Raw genomic sequence first — 19006 nt, 5'->3', positions numbered from 1 at the left:
TGTAATATGGTATAATACTACTGTAATGTGAATAAAGTGTGAGTAATATGGGAGAAATCAAATGAGATGTTCTATGACTTTCTAATTTCTTTTTATCTTTAAGATAAATCAGGGAGGCAGGGAGTTTGGCCTAGTGGTAGAGTGCTTGCCTAGCATGCATGAAGACCCGGGTTCGATTCCTTGGTACCACATACTTAGAAGAAGCCAGAAGTGGTGCTGAGGCTCAAGTGGTAGAGTTCTAGCCTTGAGAAAAATCCAAGGACAGTGCTCAGGCCCTGAGCTTAAGCCCAGGACTGCCCCCCCCCCCCAAAAAAAAGATAAACCAGGGAATAACTTAACTTTACAGAGGGAAAATTGATACAGATGTAAGATTTAGTGCTGATTATAAACTGAAAATCAAGTCCTATCTTCACCTCTGGAAAACCCCAGAAACCATAATTTGCAGCAATGCATGAAGATCATGATGCTAAAAGCATCTGCTAGTAAAACAAATCAGTGTTTTTTGTTGAGAGTGGTGGTTCATATTTGTAATCCCAGCTCATCATGAGGCTGAAATCAGGAAGACCAAATGTCAAGGCCAGCCAGGGCAAAAAGACTCTCTATGTTGCTGGCACCACAGTGGTTGCTCACACCTGCAATCCTAGCTACTCAGGAGGCTGAGATCTGAGGATCGTGGTTCAAAGCCAACTTGAGCAAGAAAGTCATGAAACTCCAATTAACCTGCCAGAAAACGGTAAGTGTCAAGTGGCACTGGGGCTCGAGTTGTATAAAATTAGCCTTTAGCTGAAGAGCTCTGGGACAACACCCAGGCCCAGAGTTCAAGTTCCATGATCCATCCAAAACAAACAAACAAAAAATCCATGTTAACAAATTAGGCATGGTAGTGTGTGCCAGTAATCTGTTATAAGAGATAGCATAAATGGGAGGATTGAAATCTGAGGCTTCCACAAACGAAAGCCAAGATTTTATCTGAAAACAAGAACAAAACAAAACAAAAAGATAGGTGTAAGGCTCAAGTGATACAGTACCTGCTTAGTAAACCCCAGATCCACAAAGGGAAGGGGAGAGGACGGGGAAAGGAAAGGAAACAGAAGGGAAGGGAGAAAGATAGGGAGGGGGAGGGGGATAAGAAAGAAAGGGATAGGGAGGAAAAAAGGAGAAAGGAAGGAAAGGAATTCTGGTTCACTTACTGCAGCTTCACTGAATCAGGGGTTTTAAAAAACTGTATCTAATTCTGTATCATGGAGTTTTCTTTATATCGCAGGATTTTGTGGTATATATTTATTTTAATTATTTTTAAAAATTCAAAACAATATAAAAATGTTAATTCAAATAAAATAGTAAACTGAACTAAAATACAGTATGTATTCATCAGCTGATGAATATCATACTATACACAATGGAAATGCAGTTTGCCACTACCACTTGTGGAAGTTTGCCAGTGTCAGACTGTACACAGTACACCACTGAATGATGGAATAGAAGGCGACCAACCATAGCACAGTGTTCTGTAACCTGGGCGCTGACTGGCTCGGCGACCCTAGCAACGGTCTGTTTGCACTCCTGCACTGTGCCCATGTATGTTCAGCCTCTCTCTTTGTCCATTTCACATTGACATCTGAACATTGCGCCCACAATGTTGCTGTGTGGTGGTGAATTTTTGTAAAATTTTCATAGTTTTCATTTATTTCATGACTTTAACATGAATAGAAAGAAGGCTGTCACTTCCTGCAATAGGGCCGTTGTGAGAATGGAATGTTCACTAGCCCTCTGGATACACTCTCACTGCATACTAACTCCATGTGGATGAAGGCCAAGAAACTTTAGGATCAATTTGCGGAAAGCATGGACGTTCACAACAGTAAAGAGGATGAAGTCAAGGAGGACAATGCAGAAGCAGCACCATCAAGTGCTTCTCCCACAAGACCAACCCCATTCAGCCAAGACTGGCTTAACAAATTTCAAGAGAGGCTTTGGACTCAAGAACATTTCTCTGCATGGAGAGGATGTCTCTGTGGATAAAGCTGGAGTTGAGAAGTATGTGAACATTTTCAAATCCATCATAGAGGAAGAGGGCTGTAAGTGTGAATAGGGTTTCTTGTTTGTTTTTATGTGGGTTATGGGGCTTGAACGTGGCCTGGGCACTGTCCCTGAGCTCTTCAGCTCAAGGCTACCACCCTACCCTTGGGCCTGGGCATTGTCCTTGAGCTCTTTAGCTCAAAGCTGTTGCCTGCCCTGAGCCATTTTCTAGAGGTTAATTGGAGATAAGAAGTTCAAGTCCTTTTGTGCCTGGGCTGGCTTTGAACCTTGATCCTCAGATCTCAGCCTCCTAAGTAGCTAGGATTACAAGCGTGAGCCACAAGTAGCTAGGATTACAGGCGTGAGCCACCACGCCCAGCTCTGAATAGGTTTTTAACATGAGATGATGTCAGCAGAACAAGAGGATAAGGAACAAGATGTACTATGGGTAGAGAAGAGAAGAAAAGGAACTTGGCCTAACACTAGATTTTCTTGTAACCATGGTCAGAATGGCCAAAGAACTTCGGTGAGTAGCTGAAGAATGGGACCTCCAGATGCTGTACTTCGTAAATACAGTTGAGAGTGGCATGTCAGTTTATAAAAATTTTCTCATTCAGAAGAAAAAGTAGGGCCTGCAACTATCCATGACTGCATTTATCACTTGAAGACAACAGTTACAATACCCACCAATACCCCAATGTCATTCTTTAAAGAAATAGAAGAGGCAATCCAAAATTTCATATGGAATAATAAAAGACCCCGTATAGCAAAAACACTTCTTAGCAGGAAGAACAGCACAGAAGGAATTTCAATACCAAACTTTAGACTCTATAATTTTCAAAACAGCTTGGTATTGGCACAAGAACAGGCCTGAAGACCAATGGAATAGAAATGAGGACCGAGATATTAAACCACAGACCTATGGCCACCTAATCTTTGACAAGGGAGCCAAAAAAAATAGAATGGAAGAAAGACAGCCTCTTCAACAAGTGGTGCTGGCAAAACTGGTTAAGCACCTGCAGAAAACTAAAGTTGGAACCTTCTTTGTCACCCTGCACTAGAATCAACTCCAAATGGATCAAAGACCTCGAGGTAAAAGCTGACACACTGAAAACTTTACAAGAAGGAATAGGAGATACACTAGGCCTCCTTGGCACAGGTCGAAACTTTTTTAATAAGGACCAAGAATCACAACAAATCAGAGAAAGGCTGGATAAGTAGGACTGCATTAAACTGCAGAGCTTTTGTTTGGCAAAGGACATAGCTAGTAAATTAATTAGGAAGCCTACAGAATGGGAGAAGATCTTCACCAACCATACAACGGACAAAGGCCTCATATACCTTTAGTGGAGACAGAAGTTACAGCCCAGCGTGAAGATACCGCACCATCTTGATGAAGCAAGTGCCTGATGCAGTGATGCCTTTAGCAGAGCTGCAGTGCTCTTCTTGGCTTTGCAGTACATTCATCTCATCATCTTTACCTTTATTGCCAACAGCATTGCACAACTACATAATTTATGATCTTCATCATTTATGTTGTAGCACACTTCACTGGTGAGTCCCCATATAGAATTTTGTAAATTGTTAACATTACATAGGTTTAAGAGTATAGAAAGGGGTTCGGGAGCTATGAAGTGTTTATAGTGTTGGGGCTGGGGCTTTGGCCTAGTGATAAAGTGCCTAGCATGGACAAAGACATACCACATACATAGAAAAGCCCGAAGTGGTGCTGTGGCTCAAGTGGTAGAGCTCTAGTCTTGAGGAAAAAGACCAAGGACAGAGGTCAGGCCTCTGAGTTCAAGTCCCAGGACTGGTGAAAAAAATTAAAAAAAAAAAAAAGTATTGGAAAGGTTAATAAGAAGGAGAGGATTTATAAAGCCACACACACACATAAATAATAAAACAAATATAGGGCCAGATGTTTGGCTTAGTGGTAGAGTGCTTGCCTAGCATGCACGAAGATCTGGCTGGGTTCAATTCCCTGGTACCACATACATCGAAAAAACCGAAGTGGTGCTGTGGTTCAAGTGGTAAAGCACTAGCCTCGAGGAAAGCCCAAGGACAGTGCTCAGGCCCTGAATTCAAGCCACAGGACTGGCTAATGCTGCTCCTTTGCAGATTTTTACCTATCACAGAGGTTTATGGAACAAACTCCTGTGATAGTCATGGGATCACTCTCCTGAACAAGTCACTTTTGGAAAACCATTCTCAACGTTTTTCTTTTGGGGGGAAAATAAAATAAAATTGCCGAGCACGGTGGCTCACGCCTATAATCCTAGCTACTCATGAGGCTCAGATCTGAGGATCATGGTTCAAAGGCAGCCCAGGCACTAAAGATCATGAGACTCTTATTTCTGATTAACCCCTAGAAAACTGGAAATGATGCTATGGTCAAGTGGTAGGGCGGTAGCCTTGAGCTGAAGAGCTCAGGGGCAGCATCCAGGACCAGAGTTCAAGCCCCAAGACTGGTGCCTCTCCTTCCCCAAACAACAACAAAAAACAGGTAGGAGGCAAGACTTAAGTGGTAGAACATCAGCCTAGCAAGTGGTTAGACCTCGAATCCAAATACTATTTCCCTCTCTCTCCCTCTCCCTCTCTCTCTCTCTCTCTCTCTCTCTCTCTCTCTCTCTCTCTCTCTCTCTCTCTCTCTCACACACACACTCACACACAGACACACACACAAGATTTCATACAGGTCAAAGTATATACAGTAAATTACTATTGTTATGGTGAGATCATAAAGATCAGACAAAACATTCCAAAAGAGAAAATGTCTGGTGGGAGGTGTATATGCAGATTTAGGAAAGGATTAAGCTTTGGTAAACTTAAGAAGTGACTGAATTTCAGTGTCACTAGAAAGTTACAAGCTTGGAGTATAACCCTGGCAGGTGTCAGGGAGAAGAAATTACAAGTGAATTTCAGAACACTGGGTGCACCCCACTTAGAAGACAAAATCTTTCCTATGATTAAGAACTTCTGCTCAGTATTTCAAGAGAAATACTGTTATCCATGTTAACAACATCCAACACATTCCTCTGTTCCATGACATTTTCCCAGGGTTCCATGACACTCAGAACACATTACTAATTCAGGATGCGTGAGATACTCTGATATTTGAAACTAAGCCAATGACAGGTTAAGTAATACTGAAATCAGATTATGTTCTTCTAATACAATCCCTGGCCCCGTGCCAGAGGCTCACACCTGTAATCCTAGCTACTTGGCTACTTGAGAGGCTGAGATCTGAAGACTGAGGATCAAAGCCAGCCTGGACAGGAAAGTTTGTGATATTATCTTCAATTAAATACCCAAAAGTCAAAAATGGAGCTGTGACTCAAGTGGTAGAGTGCCAACCTTGAGAAGAAAAGCTCAGAGACACTGCCCAGACCCTGAGTTCAATCCCCAGGCCAACACTAAAAAAAAAAAAAAAATCTTTTTGTAGTGCTAGAAATGGAACTTAGGGCCTCACATAGGCCCTGAGACAAGCTCCCTACCACTGAGCCTCTTTACACTATAAGACAGTCAACATACCACACAACTTACCTCCTCTAAGTCCCAATCATGTGGCGCTTCCACAAGAAATTTGGAGCAGTCCAAAGAGTTGGCCTTATGCTTACAACCCTTGTCAGGCTGGCTGACACGAAAGAGCCCTCCAAGTTCTTCTCCTGTATCTCCATCTTCCTCTTCACTGTTCTCTGTCACTAAACACACCACCATGAAAAAAAGGTGAAGATAAAAATTCTATCAGAGGTCTGGGAATGTGGCTTACTGGTAGAGTGCCTGCCTAGCATGCAGAAAAAGCCAGAAGTGGTGCTGTAGCTCAAGTGGTAGATTACTGTCCTTGAGTAAATAAACTCAGAGACAGTGCTAAAGCCCTGAGTTCAAGCCCCAGGACTGGCAGGAAAAAAAAAAAATTAATTAAAACAATTCTATCAGAGCTCAGCATCTCCAACCTATCAGATCATAAACCCTAGAACTCAGGGGATGAGATTCTCCCTTTGTGATCAATTTATTGATGGCCTTGAGTCAGAGATGCCATGAGCAGCTCAGCCTCTAACAAGAAAGGCCAAGGTTATGTCCACAGGATTTACCTTTCTGCAAGGCACCAGCCAAGAAAACATAAAGGAAATCCCAACACTGGGGTCTGGAGAAGGGGAGGCAGAGTTTTAAATTAGCATGGAGAAAACTGGGTATGGTACTCAAGTCTATTCCAGTTATTCAGGAAAAACAGATGGGAGGATTATGTTTTGAGGCTGGTCCAGGCAAAAAAAAAAATTCACAAAATGTCATCTCAACCAACAAAACTAGGCATGTCGGCATGTGCCCATCATGCCAGCTACCTAGGAAGTAGTAATGGGAGATTATAGTCCAAGGTGGCCTAAGCATAAGTGCAAATTCCAAAAATAATGTAAAAAGGACTGGAGTCCAGGGCACAAGTATAAGGCCCTTAGCTCAAGTTCTATTACAGAAAAAACATCTAGAATAGTTTCTGTGAAGAGTGTTGATAATTTCTACTCATTAAGTAAAATCTAAGGCAAAATCAGTATACATCAATCTTCCAATCAGACGCTTGTCTTTTCTTGTGAAAAGCAGGAAGCCTCATATGAAACTTTCCAGTTGATAATTACTTCTGCCTTATTCTGTTGTGTCTGTTCTTTCCAAAAGAACACACAGATAAGTTTAATAAACTATAAAATTGGAAAACAGATTGTGTAACACCGGTTCTCATTCTCAGAAATGGAAACATGGCTTTTTCATAGGCAAAAATAATTTCCTGGCATTCAACTCTACAAAAAAAATTCTCATAAAGGACTTTACGACATAAGGACTACGAGATGACACAATCAACAGAATTATCAAAATTTTCATGCCAAACTTATAAATCTATTTAATATGCACAGTCTGCAGTCCTTAAGATATGGCAAGTTAAAAAAAAAAATCTGCCAAAGCCAAGTGCTGGTGGCTCATGTCTGAAATCCTAACTACTCAGGAAGCTGAGCTCTGAGGATTATGATTTGAAGATGGCAGAAAAGTCTGTGAGAGTCTTATCTCTAACTAACCACCAAAGAAACTGAAGTGGAGGTGAGGCTTAAGTGGTAGAATGCCAGCTTTCAGTGAAAAAAGCTAAGAGACAGTACTCAGGCCCTAAGTCCAAAGTCCATACTGGCACCCAAAAAAACCCCAAAAAAGTATACAAAAATAACAAAAATCTGCTAAGCATAAAATTAAGCTTCTGACCAAAATCTCTATCTCCTGTTCAGAAAAGACCCTAAAACTAAAAGTGGAACTCACTTCCACTTCTGATCTGTTCTTTACCTGTTCCGTACACAAGCTTTCGGAGGTTTGGAGTGGCCTGCTGCTGCCTCAGGAAGGCCTCCGCTGCCTTCCTGGAAAGGTCTTCCTTCCACTTGAGGGCACCTGAAAGACCATGCCAACATCCCATCAGTTACACCCACCTGCTGGTCCCCCTCCCTTCTTCAGGCTCATAGCTTCTGTTCAGCCTAAAATCCAATCCATTCCCTATCAGCATCTGGAGAGTCAACAAAATCCCAGAGCAGAATGCAAATATGCATATCCTACTGGCACAACCCTCAAGTGCCAGGTTTCCAGAAGCAGCAGGTACTCACCAGAAGTTTCTGTGGGACCAGTGTTTTCTTCCTTGTAATCTTCTTCCTCTTTGAGTAAATCTTCAATATCACTGGTCTGATCAACTAAGTTCTCCAACCCCAGTTCTTGCACACTGGCCCCATGAGAAGGCTTTGCAAGCTTTCCCCTACCACCCTCTGAGCTTTCTGCATCCTCATCATCGGAACTGAAAGAAGAGTCTTCTTCTGATTCATCTTCAGATGCCAGTGCCTCTTCTGCTGTGCAGTGGCCAGAATCAGAGGTTGTAATGGCTGCCTTTTTCCCCAAATTCAGATCGCCATTTTGGTGATTAGCTGCAGACAGTCCTTCCTTACTACCTTCTCCAACTGCCTTCGATTCCACAATGCCCTTCTCTCCTTCTGCTACAGAATCTTCTTCACTGCTTTCATCAGCTTCCTCCGCTTCCCCTTCAGTCCCTGAGCTCTGCTCAAGATCATCGTCACTGTCAGCAAATGCCGGCAAATCCACCTCGCTGTCTTCTTCCAGCTTCTGCCGCTTGATGCCCTTCATTGTCACATGTGTGTCTCGGGCTGTTTCAGCATCTTCCTCCTCCTCTTCTGCTTCATCATCACTTGAGCCATTTTCTGACCTGTTATCTTCAGACATCTCTTCATCATCTTCATCACTGTCTCCAGACTCATCCTTCTCATCTCCAAAAACAGCTTTCCGACGGACTCGGCCCGTTTTCATATCCATTTGCTTCTCCTCTTTTGGCATCCACAGCCTAAATTACCAAATAAAGACAAAAAAAAAAAATTCAACTTGTGCAGGCATGAGCTCCTCCAGAAATGGAAATAGTCAATACAAATGCAAAGTAGAAAACATCAAGAAATAATTTAAGATGACACAATATTTTGGAGGATTGCAGTTCAATGTTTAAGAGACCCTCAATTCATAATTCATAGCTGGATGCAGTAGTGCATGCCTGTCATTAATTATATATATGCATTACTCAGTTATACATAATGGTTATATGTAAGTATATATGCTCAGATACACATAAAGATGGTATATATGCATGTTCAAATATACAGATAGTGTATATATCTCAGACATGAAGACAGTATATAAATATAGGCTCAAACACATAAATGGTGTGTGTGTATGTGTATGTTCACTCATAGAAATAAAATCTCTGCACGTAAGTATGTTAGAAAAGGAAGTATCAGCATAGACAAGGTCAACCAAAATATACAAAAGCAGTGTCGCAGTAAAGTCCTTACAGCTATGTTATTATGCATGCCATGATAAATCTCTATCATTGGTTGGCACCAGTGGCTCACACCTGTACTACTCAAGAGGCTGAGATCTGAGGACTGTGGTTCAAAGCCAGCCCAGGTAGAAGAGTCTGTAAATCTCTATCTAAAATTAACCACCAAAAGCCAGAAGTGAAGTTGTGGCTAAAGTGGTAGATGGCTAGCCTTGAGCAAAAGAAGCTCAGGTACTGCGCCCAAACTGTACACATACACAAAAAACTCCATCTTTCTAGATTGATTATGAGGCACAAAATCAGCACAATACAACAGCACAACCAATGTTTACTATGTATCCACTACGTATAAAGGTAAACAATGCAACCTAAAGTAAACCTACTTTCAGAGACTAGGTGAGTCGCTCTGAACAATACAATGAGTTCCCTGACTGCTCTAGACCTTTGCCAACCAAAATATAGGTCAAAAGGCTATTGTTCTGCTTGGAAACTAAAAGCAGCATATGGAAAAGACTTTGTAATATTTAAGGAATATTTTGAATACTTCTATTGAATACAAACCATGCTATCTTATTTTGAGAAAATACTAGCAAGTAACATACAAGTCACACAGATAACAGCCAGGTGTAGGTGGCTCACACTTGTAATCCTAGCTACTCAGGAGACCGAGATCTGAGGATCACGGTTCAAAGCCAGCCCAGGCACAAAAGTGTGTGAGACTCTTATCTCCAATTAACCACCAGAAACTGAAAGCAGCACTGTGGCTCAAGTGGGAGAGCACTAGCCTTGAGTCCAAAGAGGCTCAGGGACAGTGCCCAGACCCAGAGTTCAAGCCTCACGACTAAAACAAGCAAACAAACAAACAAAAAAAATCCCTGAGAAATACATGCAAACCAAAACAAACCAAAAACACATAGTGATGCAAAATAATTCACAATGTTCTATACTTCTCTTAATTAAAAATAGAAAACAAACAGACTTACCCTTGGTTATCTACATCTTCTGACTCTAGAGGTTTAGAATCAGTAAAAAGTGCCACTCTGCTGGAAGCCATCTTGGCATCAATGGTGGCATGGGTGGAAATGAGACTCTGGACCAGTTCATGTGTAGGCCCTGCCTCCTCCTGTCAATCAAGAACACCAAGAAAGGGCAAATGAGGGAAGCACTAGGTTCCTGGTGTGACACACTTGTTTCAACAGTTTACCAAAATCACCCTAAAGCATTATGTCTGTAAACCTTACTGTCTCAGAAAGAAAAAATTCTTTTAGCAAAGCTAAAAATTAATTGCTACCCTCATTATGCTATTCCAAAGTTAACAACTGATAATGTATTAAATTCAGTTTTTATATGGTTATAATACAAAAATTATCTTGTCACAAATTTCAAAACTGAAAAACAATTAAAATAAAAACAATTATAGCCAGGCACTGGTCTCCTTCACACCTGTAATCAACGCAGAAGCTGAGATCTGAAGATCGCAGTCTAAAGTCAGCCTGTTCAAGAAAGTTCATGAGACTCTTATCTCCAATTAACCAACCAAAAGGTGGAGGTCAAAGCATTGGCTCCAGTTGTAGAGAACTAACCTTCAGTACTGAAGCTTAAGGATAGTGTACAGGCCCTGAGTTCGAGCCCCAGGACCTGCACAAAAACAAAACCCAGTTAGTCCATATTGAAAAGCAAAATGAGGAGACCATTTTGATTTTTTTTTTTTTTTTTGCCAGTCCTGGGCTTGAGCTCAGGGCCTGCACACTGTCCTTGGGCTTTCTTAAGGCTAGAGCTCTAACACTTGAACCTCAACACCACTTCCGGCTTTTTCTATGTCTGTGGTACTGAGGAATTGAACCCGGGTCCTTGGGCATGCCAGGCAAGCACTCTACCTCTAGGCCAAACTCCTGGCCCCATTTTGAATTTTTAAAAAGGGCAAGACCAAAGAGGGCTGGCAAACATTGGTCCATGTCCAGGGAACCATGTAGGCATCACAGACTCACCAACTGAGAAGGGTGGTTATGACGGGCAGGACACTATCCTGATAACAAGTCTGTATTTTTACAGAGTGTATAAATAGTAGAAATAGAGAAAAGCAATTCACAGCCAAGACTCTCCTCTTACCAATCCCTGGAAACCGTGGCTGCCACCAAGGTCGACATAGACAGCATCTTTGTCATACAGCACACCCCCAACTCCAGAAAGAGGTGCATAAACCAACTTCTCCTTCTCATTTAAACAACGCTTCTTTTGCTGTTCAGGAAGAGCACAGGGATCTGGGAGGAAACTGACGTCACTCACAGTAAAATCTCCTACACCTAAGATCAAACCCAGAAAGCTATGTCAACCGAGAAGAAATCAACAAGTGCCAACTGTTGGCAAAAATGCCCCACAGCCCCAAGGAAAATAAATCATGACTCTAAACAGGTACCACTCAACAGTAGAACCATGCTTCTCCTGCTAAATGGCACAAATGTTTACTCAACACACAGCTGGGCTATTTCAGAAACTTCCAATAAGCCAGGCACAAGTGGCTCACAAATGTAATCCAAGCAACTCAAGAGGATAAGCACTAAGGACTATGAACCCAGTCTGGGCAGAAAAATCCTTGAAGCTGGGCGCGGTGGCTCATGCCTGTAAATCCTAGCTACTTAGGAGGCTGAGAACTGAGGATCAAGGCTCAAAGCCAGTCAGAGCACAAAAGAACCTGAGACTCTCATCTCCAATTAACCTCTAGAAAATGAGAAGTGGCGCTTGGCTCAAGGGCAGGACACTCTACCCTTGAGCCGAAGAGCTCAGGAACAGCACCCAGGCCAAGTTCAACCCCATGACCCACAAAAAAAAAAAAAAAAATCCTTGAGACTCTGTATTTTCAATTACCCACAAAAAAGCTGGAAGTGAAAGTGTGGCATCATCCTTGAGAGGAAAAAGGTAAGGAACAGTGCTCAGGCCTAAATTCAAGCCCCTGCATTAGTACAAAAAATAGGTAGTGGATGGAGATAGATAGATATAGATGGACAGATAGACAAATAAAACAATATCTTCATTCAACAAGGTGATTATGTGGTCAGTTTCCCTAAGAAGTGATCCCAAGAGTTCTACAGAGAGTATTTTGATAAGAATAGAAGAATACCTGGCATGTGAATCTGGCTTTTATTTTTCAAGTGTGCTCCTCTTAAATAACCATAAATAGACACTTTTCGATCACATTTCATGTTTTTCCGGATATCCTCAGGGTTTGTCAAGTCTTCCATCCTACAGAAATAAAACATGATTATATGGTAGCAATAAATGTAAATATTTCTTCTGCTTTTCTTCAAGGGTTGAAAACTTTTCACATTTTCCTTCAAGGGCTGGGGTGAAGGTCAGTATTAGATGCTATTTGTAGCATGTGCAAGGTCAGGTTTGATCCCTAGAACAAGAAACAAAGACAAATTCAACCTCATTCATTCAGCATGGTCAGAAAACACATCAGAAAGTAGGGCTCATTATCTACCAGAGGATAAACAGCTCCATTTCTCTAAGGTGGGCTGTGATAACATCTTCTACCTGACACCAGAAAGGGTCATACAGGGTGAGAGCTGAGAACGTGTTCAGAATAACCATCCATGGGAGAACATTAACCGATGTTCTGGGTAGTTTATTGTGGCAGAGGATGAAGACTATTCCAAGGCTGAGAAAAATATTTCCAGTAAGCAAAAGGATATAGAGTAAAGGCATAATCGGTGACTGAAGCAAACAAGGATGAAATTCACTGGAAAATGAGACTACCACAAAATTCTCCTCCTCCAAAATCCTCTCCTCCATCCTGCTCTCTCTTTTTTCACAGAACAGAGGAAAGCTCACCACCACTGAGCTCCACCTCTAGCCCCAGCTCCTAGGTTTCTGTACACATCTCCTAAGCCCTGAGGGCACAGCATTTTTTCTATTGATGACACAGAGTATTATCACTGTTCTTCCTTCCTTTTTTGTGCCTTGGGGCTTGAACTCTGGGCCTTGGTGTGGTCCCTGAGCTCTTCAGTTCAAGGATAGTACTCTACTAGTTGAGCCTCAGCACCATTTCTGGCTTCTTGGTAGTTAATTGAAGATAAGAGTCTCACAGACTTTGCTTTGAACTGCAATCCTAAGATCTTTGCCTCCTGAGTAGTTAGGATTACAGGCATCAGCCACCAGCACCCAGCTATCACTGTGCTTTCTTAATTTCACTTTTTTTTCCTGATCCTTTTAGCTTTGAAATATAAATGAGTCAGGAAGAAAACATTTACATTCATCTTTTTACCTGTCTGCCAAGACGTAAGGGTGAGAAGTTTGCCATGTGAGAGGCCTGAACTTCATAACTGTAATAAAGCGACCCAGATTGTGAATCTCTTGATTCTGATACTCTCCATGGACCATTCCAGAAAGATAAAACAACTTGGCACCCTAAACATACACAGGAAAAAAAAAAAAAAAGATTAATGACAATACTATAGCAAAACGAAGGCCCTAAGAAGCAATCCTAAGAGAATCCACTAGGGAACCTGCCACCTAACATGGCCTGTCACCTTCTTTAGGACTTCCAGGTGAAAGCCTTATAGAAACAGTTTCTTAGACCACACGAAGGGGTTTCAGGACATAGGACTCTGCAGCTCAAGGAGGACAAAGGGAAAAGAGAAAGGTGTGACATATCTTGGTTCTGAACTAGGAGAAACTTCTGGTGTACTCTATGAAGTCATGTTTCCCATGAGTGGTACACAGGCAAATCAGATTGGGAAAGAGGATCTTAAGGGAAATACTTCGAGAACCAGGGGTAGATAAATACAAGAAATTCCATAGATAATAAAGACCTTTATTAATGTTTCTTCATTCTGGCTCAACTCTCCCCTCCCTCCCCCTGCTTTTTTTTCCTCCTTTCATGCTGGGACTGGGGCTTGAACAAAGGGCCTTGCCACTCTCACTTGGCTTTTTCACTCAAGGCTGGCACTCTGCCTTTTGAGCCACACCTCTAGTCTCCTAGAGGATTTTAAATGTTACTATCTAGTGATAATAATTTCTTTTCTTGAGTTGGGAGTTTGGCCTAGTGATAGAGTGCTTGCCTAGCATGCAAAGACCCGGGGTTCAATTCCTTGGTACTACATACACAGAAAAAGCCAGAAATGGTGCTATGGCTCAAGTGTTAGAACTCTAGCTTTGAGAAAGCCCAAGGATAGTACGCAGGCACTGAGTTCATGCCCCAGGACTGGCAAAAACAAAAACAAAAACAAAAAACATTCTTTTCTTACCGGGTATACTTCCGTCCAAAATCGGTGTTTTAACCGTTTCTTTGTCTTCTTCAGTTGTTTATTGTGCTTGAAAGAGTCCAGGTGAGTGAGAACTCCCATGATTTTCGGAAAGCCATGTACTTGACAGATATTTAGAAACTCAAATGTTTCCATTTCAAACCCAAAGCTGGCATCTATGAGCATCAACACCTAAAAACAGAACACAATTTCTCAAGAAGGTTACTCAAATAGACCATCTACACCAAGGGTCAACAAAGAGTGGCTCAGGGGTCAAACTAAAGCTCCATGGGCAAAAGTCACATTAAGTCACATATATCTATAGTGCTTTTGCACTTCAAGTGCAGGGTTAAGCATTAGCATCAGAAAGTCCTTGATCCACAAGGTATGCATGGCTTCTCTCCAGCCTTTTAAAATTTGCTGACTCCTGCTCTAGACTCAGCCAAGTGACTCTTGGGGATTGCCTTGACAGTGAAAGCACTACTTTCTGGCTGGATAATGTCTACCAGAACATAAATTTCCAGATCAAAAATCTGAATCACCGAGGAAAAACAACTCAGTAAAAATGAAAGAAAAAAAAACTCAATAATAAATCAGTCCCACTTTTTACTTTTTAACCAGAAAAACAAAACAAAACCACAGCAGGAGTATTTTTTGAATTTGTATACAAGATTCATAATACAGAGTTAGGTGGGTTTATCTTAACAGTGTATGCAATTTACTAGAGTTTCTGTTTCTGAGAAGCTATGTCTCATTCTTCACATAATAGTCAAAAATGGTTTGAGTCAATGATTGTTAATTCATTCAATGACATTCTTTAACTTCAAAAACTATTATCAGATGTAACAAAATTAAGGCAGGCAACACAGAGAAGAGTGCTAATCTCCATTATGAATGAAGTAAAACTCTCAGCTAGGCATTGCAGGCTCACACCTGTAATCCTCAGAGGGCTGAGATCTTAGGATCACGAAGCCCAGACAAACAAGTCTGTGAGACTCTCTCTCAACTAACCATGAAAAAAAAAAAAACCTGGGAGTGGAGGCCTGGCTCAAGTGATAGATTGCCAGGTGTGAGCAAAAAAGTCAAGCAACAGCACAAGACCCTGATTTCAAGCCCCAGTATTGGCTAAATAATACATATATAAAACAAGCAACCAAAGTATCTGCCACCCTATCATGCCAATGTTAAAGACAGGTAAAAGAATACCAGAAATAATTACAAAATGCATTTGAGTCTACACATCTTCCATATGCAGAATACTACTTAGATTTTCTATTGATAATCTGAATACTTCACTAGGACATGGTATGTACTTAATTTTACCATTATTACGAATGGAAGGTCTGGAACCATTAAGGGCAGGAATCCACATCTATCATCCCTAGGTGGGGAGAGGAGACACACAATAGAAGGACCATAGTCTAGGTTAGCCCAGACATAAAGCAAGACACTAGCTAAAAATAGCCAGTATAAGAAAGGTGACCAAGTAGCTAAATGGTAGAGTACACCTAGCAAGACAAGGGGCTGATCCTTTCAAACCCACTGCGTTCTCTTGCACATATGTGTGTGCGCGCTCACAGAGCAAAAAAAAAAAAACAAAAAAAACCCAACCCATTCTCAAACTGCTGGGTGGCGGTGGCTCAATTTCATTAGTCAAAAAGAACAAAAATGCCTAGTTTTTGTGTACATAAACATACACACATAAAGCCATTATGTTTACTAAGCATAACTTATATATTTAAAAAGCTGTTAATTTCAGTGCCTAAGGAGGGCCCAAATAATAATAATTTCTGTTATTATATATTTGTATGTTTACCAATAAGTGATTAATGGACATAAGTTCATTGATCTTCTCCATCTGAGTGCTTAGATTTTAGAATACACTTCATCATCATGTACATCCAATTTTTATTATGGCAACACTAATTATTATAATCAATCCAACCATACCTAATGTATCTTTCTTTTCATTATATTTCTCATTTCTTTCCTTGTTTTTATGCTGGTCTTAGGCCCATTGTTCCTTAGCATTTTTGCTCAAGGTTAGTGTTCTACCACTTGAGCCAGATATACTTCCAGCTTTTTGATAGTTAATAGGAGGAAAGAGTCTCATGGACTTTCCTGCATAGGGTGGCTGGGAGTACTAGATTCTCAGCCTCCTGAGTATCTAGGATTATAGGCATTATTAGCTACCAGCACCTGGCTTCTCATTGCTGGACAATCATCAAAATCGCTTCAGAATAGAATTAAACAACCCATTACATTGTTATAATCTCCATTAGAAACCCACATGACCCTACTGACTTACCAAATCTGCTACTTTAGCCAGATCAATCATCATATTAATGTCACACCCACATTCAATAAAGGTGAGTCTGCGCTTTTTACCTACAAATGAAAAGATAAATATTCTGATTTTTAAAAGAACCTGACAAGCTGGGTACGGTGGCTCACGCCTGTAATCCTAGCTACTCTACTCAGGAGGCTGAGAGCTGAGGATCATGGGTTCAAAGCCAGCCTGGGCATGAAGTCCATGAGACTCTTATCCCCAATTAACAACCAGAAAACTGGAAGTGGCGCTGTGGCTCAAGGACTAGGGCAGTAGCCTTGACCTAAAGAGCTTAGGGACAGTGCCCAGGCCCAGAGTTCAAGTTCCATGACTGACAATAAAATAAATAAATAAAAAATAAAACCTGACAAGACCTTCAATTAAGTGATTGTTTTTGAAGTAAAACCATTAGAACACTATAGTTTACTAGAAGTTAAGTTTTTACAGGAGAAAACAGAAAAACTAACACAAATTTCATCTTGGGTTTCCTTTGTGGTTTTTTCATTAATACCAAACTCTATCCTGATAAATGAAAGTATTCAAATAGGGGCCGGGAGTTTGGCCTAGTGGTTAAAGTGCTTGCCTAGCATGCATAAAGACCCGGGTTCGATTCCTTGGTACCGCATACATAGAAAAAAAAAAAGCCAGAAGTGGTGCTGAGGCTCAAGTGGTAGAGCTCTAGCCTTGAGAAAGTCCAAGGACAGTGCTCAGGCCCTGAGCTCTAGCCCAGGACTGGCGCAAAAAAAAAAAAAAACAAGAAAGTATTCAAATAGGTAAAATCTGATAGTGACATAGCCTTGCTGCTCAGCAGCGAGTCAACATTTTTATTTCCACTGAAACACAAAGCTTAAGTGGATCTGTGGTTCATGTGGTAGAGTGCTAGCTTTGTGAGGGAAAAAAGAATCTTCACAGAATAATTATTTCTCAATTACAATAATCAATAAAGGCATCCTAAAGATAAAGGCCTCAGTCCAGCTATATTATTTTTTTATTGTAACAATAAATTACAGGTAGAATATTTTAATTTTTCCCTCAAATTCAGAAAAGCAATTATCACCAAAAGCAAACAAGTTCTCACAGGAAAAAGAGCCCTAAGAATGTGGCTTTGAAGTCAGGCACTAAGTGGGTCCCATCTATAATCCTAGCAACTTGAGAGGCTGAGATAGGAAGAACTGAAGTCAAAGGCCAGCTTGGAAAAAAGTTTAAAACTCTAGCTGGACATGGTAGCATACATCTGTCATCCTGGTTATAATCATGAGGTCTAGATGCTCACGTGGGCAGGAAGACCCTATCTCAAAAGTGGCCAGAGTATGGCTCAGTGGTGGGAGTATCTGCAGTGGTGGGAGTATCTGAAGTCAAACCCCAGTGCTGCACAAAAGAAAAAAAAAATGTGGCCTTAAGAAGACAGGTATGCACGCACACGTTTACTTTTAAATGCAAATGCTCAGGATGCTAAGCCCTACGTAAGCCATTTTTTTGGTTTTTTACCAGTCCTAGAACCTGAACTCTGAGCCTAGGTGCTGTCCTTGAACTTCTTTTGCTCAGGGCAAGGGCTCTACTAGTACCACTTACATCTTTTATTGTTGTTGTCGTGTTTGTCCGGTCATGGAACTTGAACTCTGGGCCTGGGTGCTGTCTCTGAGCTCTTCAGCTCAAGGCCACCAACCTACCTTTTTAGCCACAGCTCCATTTCCTGTTTTCTGGTGGTTAATTGGAGATATGAGTCTCATGGACTTTTTAGACTTTATTGCCTGGGCTTTGAACAGGGCTGGGCTGGCTTTGAACCTTGATCCTCAGATCTCTCAGATCTCAGCCTCCTGAGTAGTTAGGATTACAGGCTTGAGCCACCTGCCTGGTTTACGGCTTTTTTTGAGTAGTTTATTGGAGATAAGAGTCTTATGGATTTTCCTGCCAAGGCTGACTATAAACTGGGATCCTCAAATCTCAGCCTCATTAAGGAGTTAGGATTACAGGCGTGCGCCACTAATGCCTTTCCTTTCTATAGCTAAATACTTTTCACTTCTGCTCAGTTGGCTAAGGCAGACAACTCAGTAAAACCAGAGTGATATACATTATTACTGTAAGTTTCTATTCAAATAAAACAACAAAGACACAAATGTTCTTTAGGCAACATCAAGAGAGCTACATGTCAGCACTCACCTGACACAATTGTCACAGGGCCTCTGATCTCTGTCAGCTTCTGCCTGGTGAAATTTCGGATGAGGCACTGTATCAAAGTACTCTTTCCAACTTTTGGGGGCCCCATCACCACTACCACAATGGGTGGGGGCTCCAGGGGTGTTCGATCAACCACTGGAATGTGATGTTTTTTTGTCTTTAAATCTTGAGTCCTATTTTAAATAAATAAGATCACTTTCAAAACAAAGAATAGCCAATATACAGATACAAGTAAATGGTGAATTATTAACATGAGTTTCTGACCCCCAAACCTAGTAACTATTCTTCAATAATGAAATAACAGATGAGAGCTAATACTCAACAAATCTGACTACTCTGAATTGATTTTAATAGTTTAGAAGAAAAAAAAGGGAAGTAAGA

General features: G+C 41.2%; 1 protein-coding gene across 1 annotated transcript in view; it reads right to left on the bottom strand.

Annotated features, from left to right (window-relative positions):
- Bms1 (BMS1 ribosome biogenesis factor) overlaps nt 1-19006 on the bottom strand; it is a 41913-nt gene that overhangs the window by 21178 nt on the left and 1729 nt on the right. Inside the window, exons 3-12 of the mRNA XM_090346793.1 lie at nt 18608-18798; nt 16427-16506; nt 14122-14310; nt 13140-13282; nt 11994-12115; nt 10985-11178; nt 9859-9998; nt 7647-8389; nt 7336-7437; nt 5563-5720 (exon numbers count right to left, since the gene is read on the bottom strand). Coding sequence (XP_090202919.1) covers nt 5563-5720; nt 7336-7437; nt 7647-8389; nt 9859-9998; nt 10985-11178; nt 11994-12115; nt 13140-13282; nt 14122-14310; nt 16427-16506; nt 18608-18798 — 2062 coding nt within the window. The remainder of the gene's footprint in view (nt 1-5562; nt 5721-7335; nt 7438-7646; nt 8390-9858; nt 9999-10984; nt 11179-11993; nt 12116-13139; nt 13283-14121; nt 14311-16426; nt 16507-18607; nt 18799-19006) is intronic.

This window comes from Megascapheus bottae, chromosome 15 (assembly GCF_031878675.1).
Source record: "Megascapheus bottae isolate mThoBot1 chromosome 15, mThoBot2.hap1, whole genome shotgun sequence".
In the NCBI taxonomy this organism is placed as follows: Eukaryota; Metazoa; Chordata; class Mammalia; order Rodentia; family Geomyidae; genus Megascapheus; species Megascapheus bottae.
The sequence above is the reverse complement of the archived record's forward strand: the minus strand, read 5'-3'. Positions and strand labels throughout refer to the sequence as shown.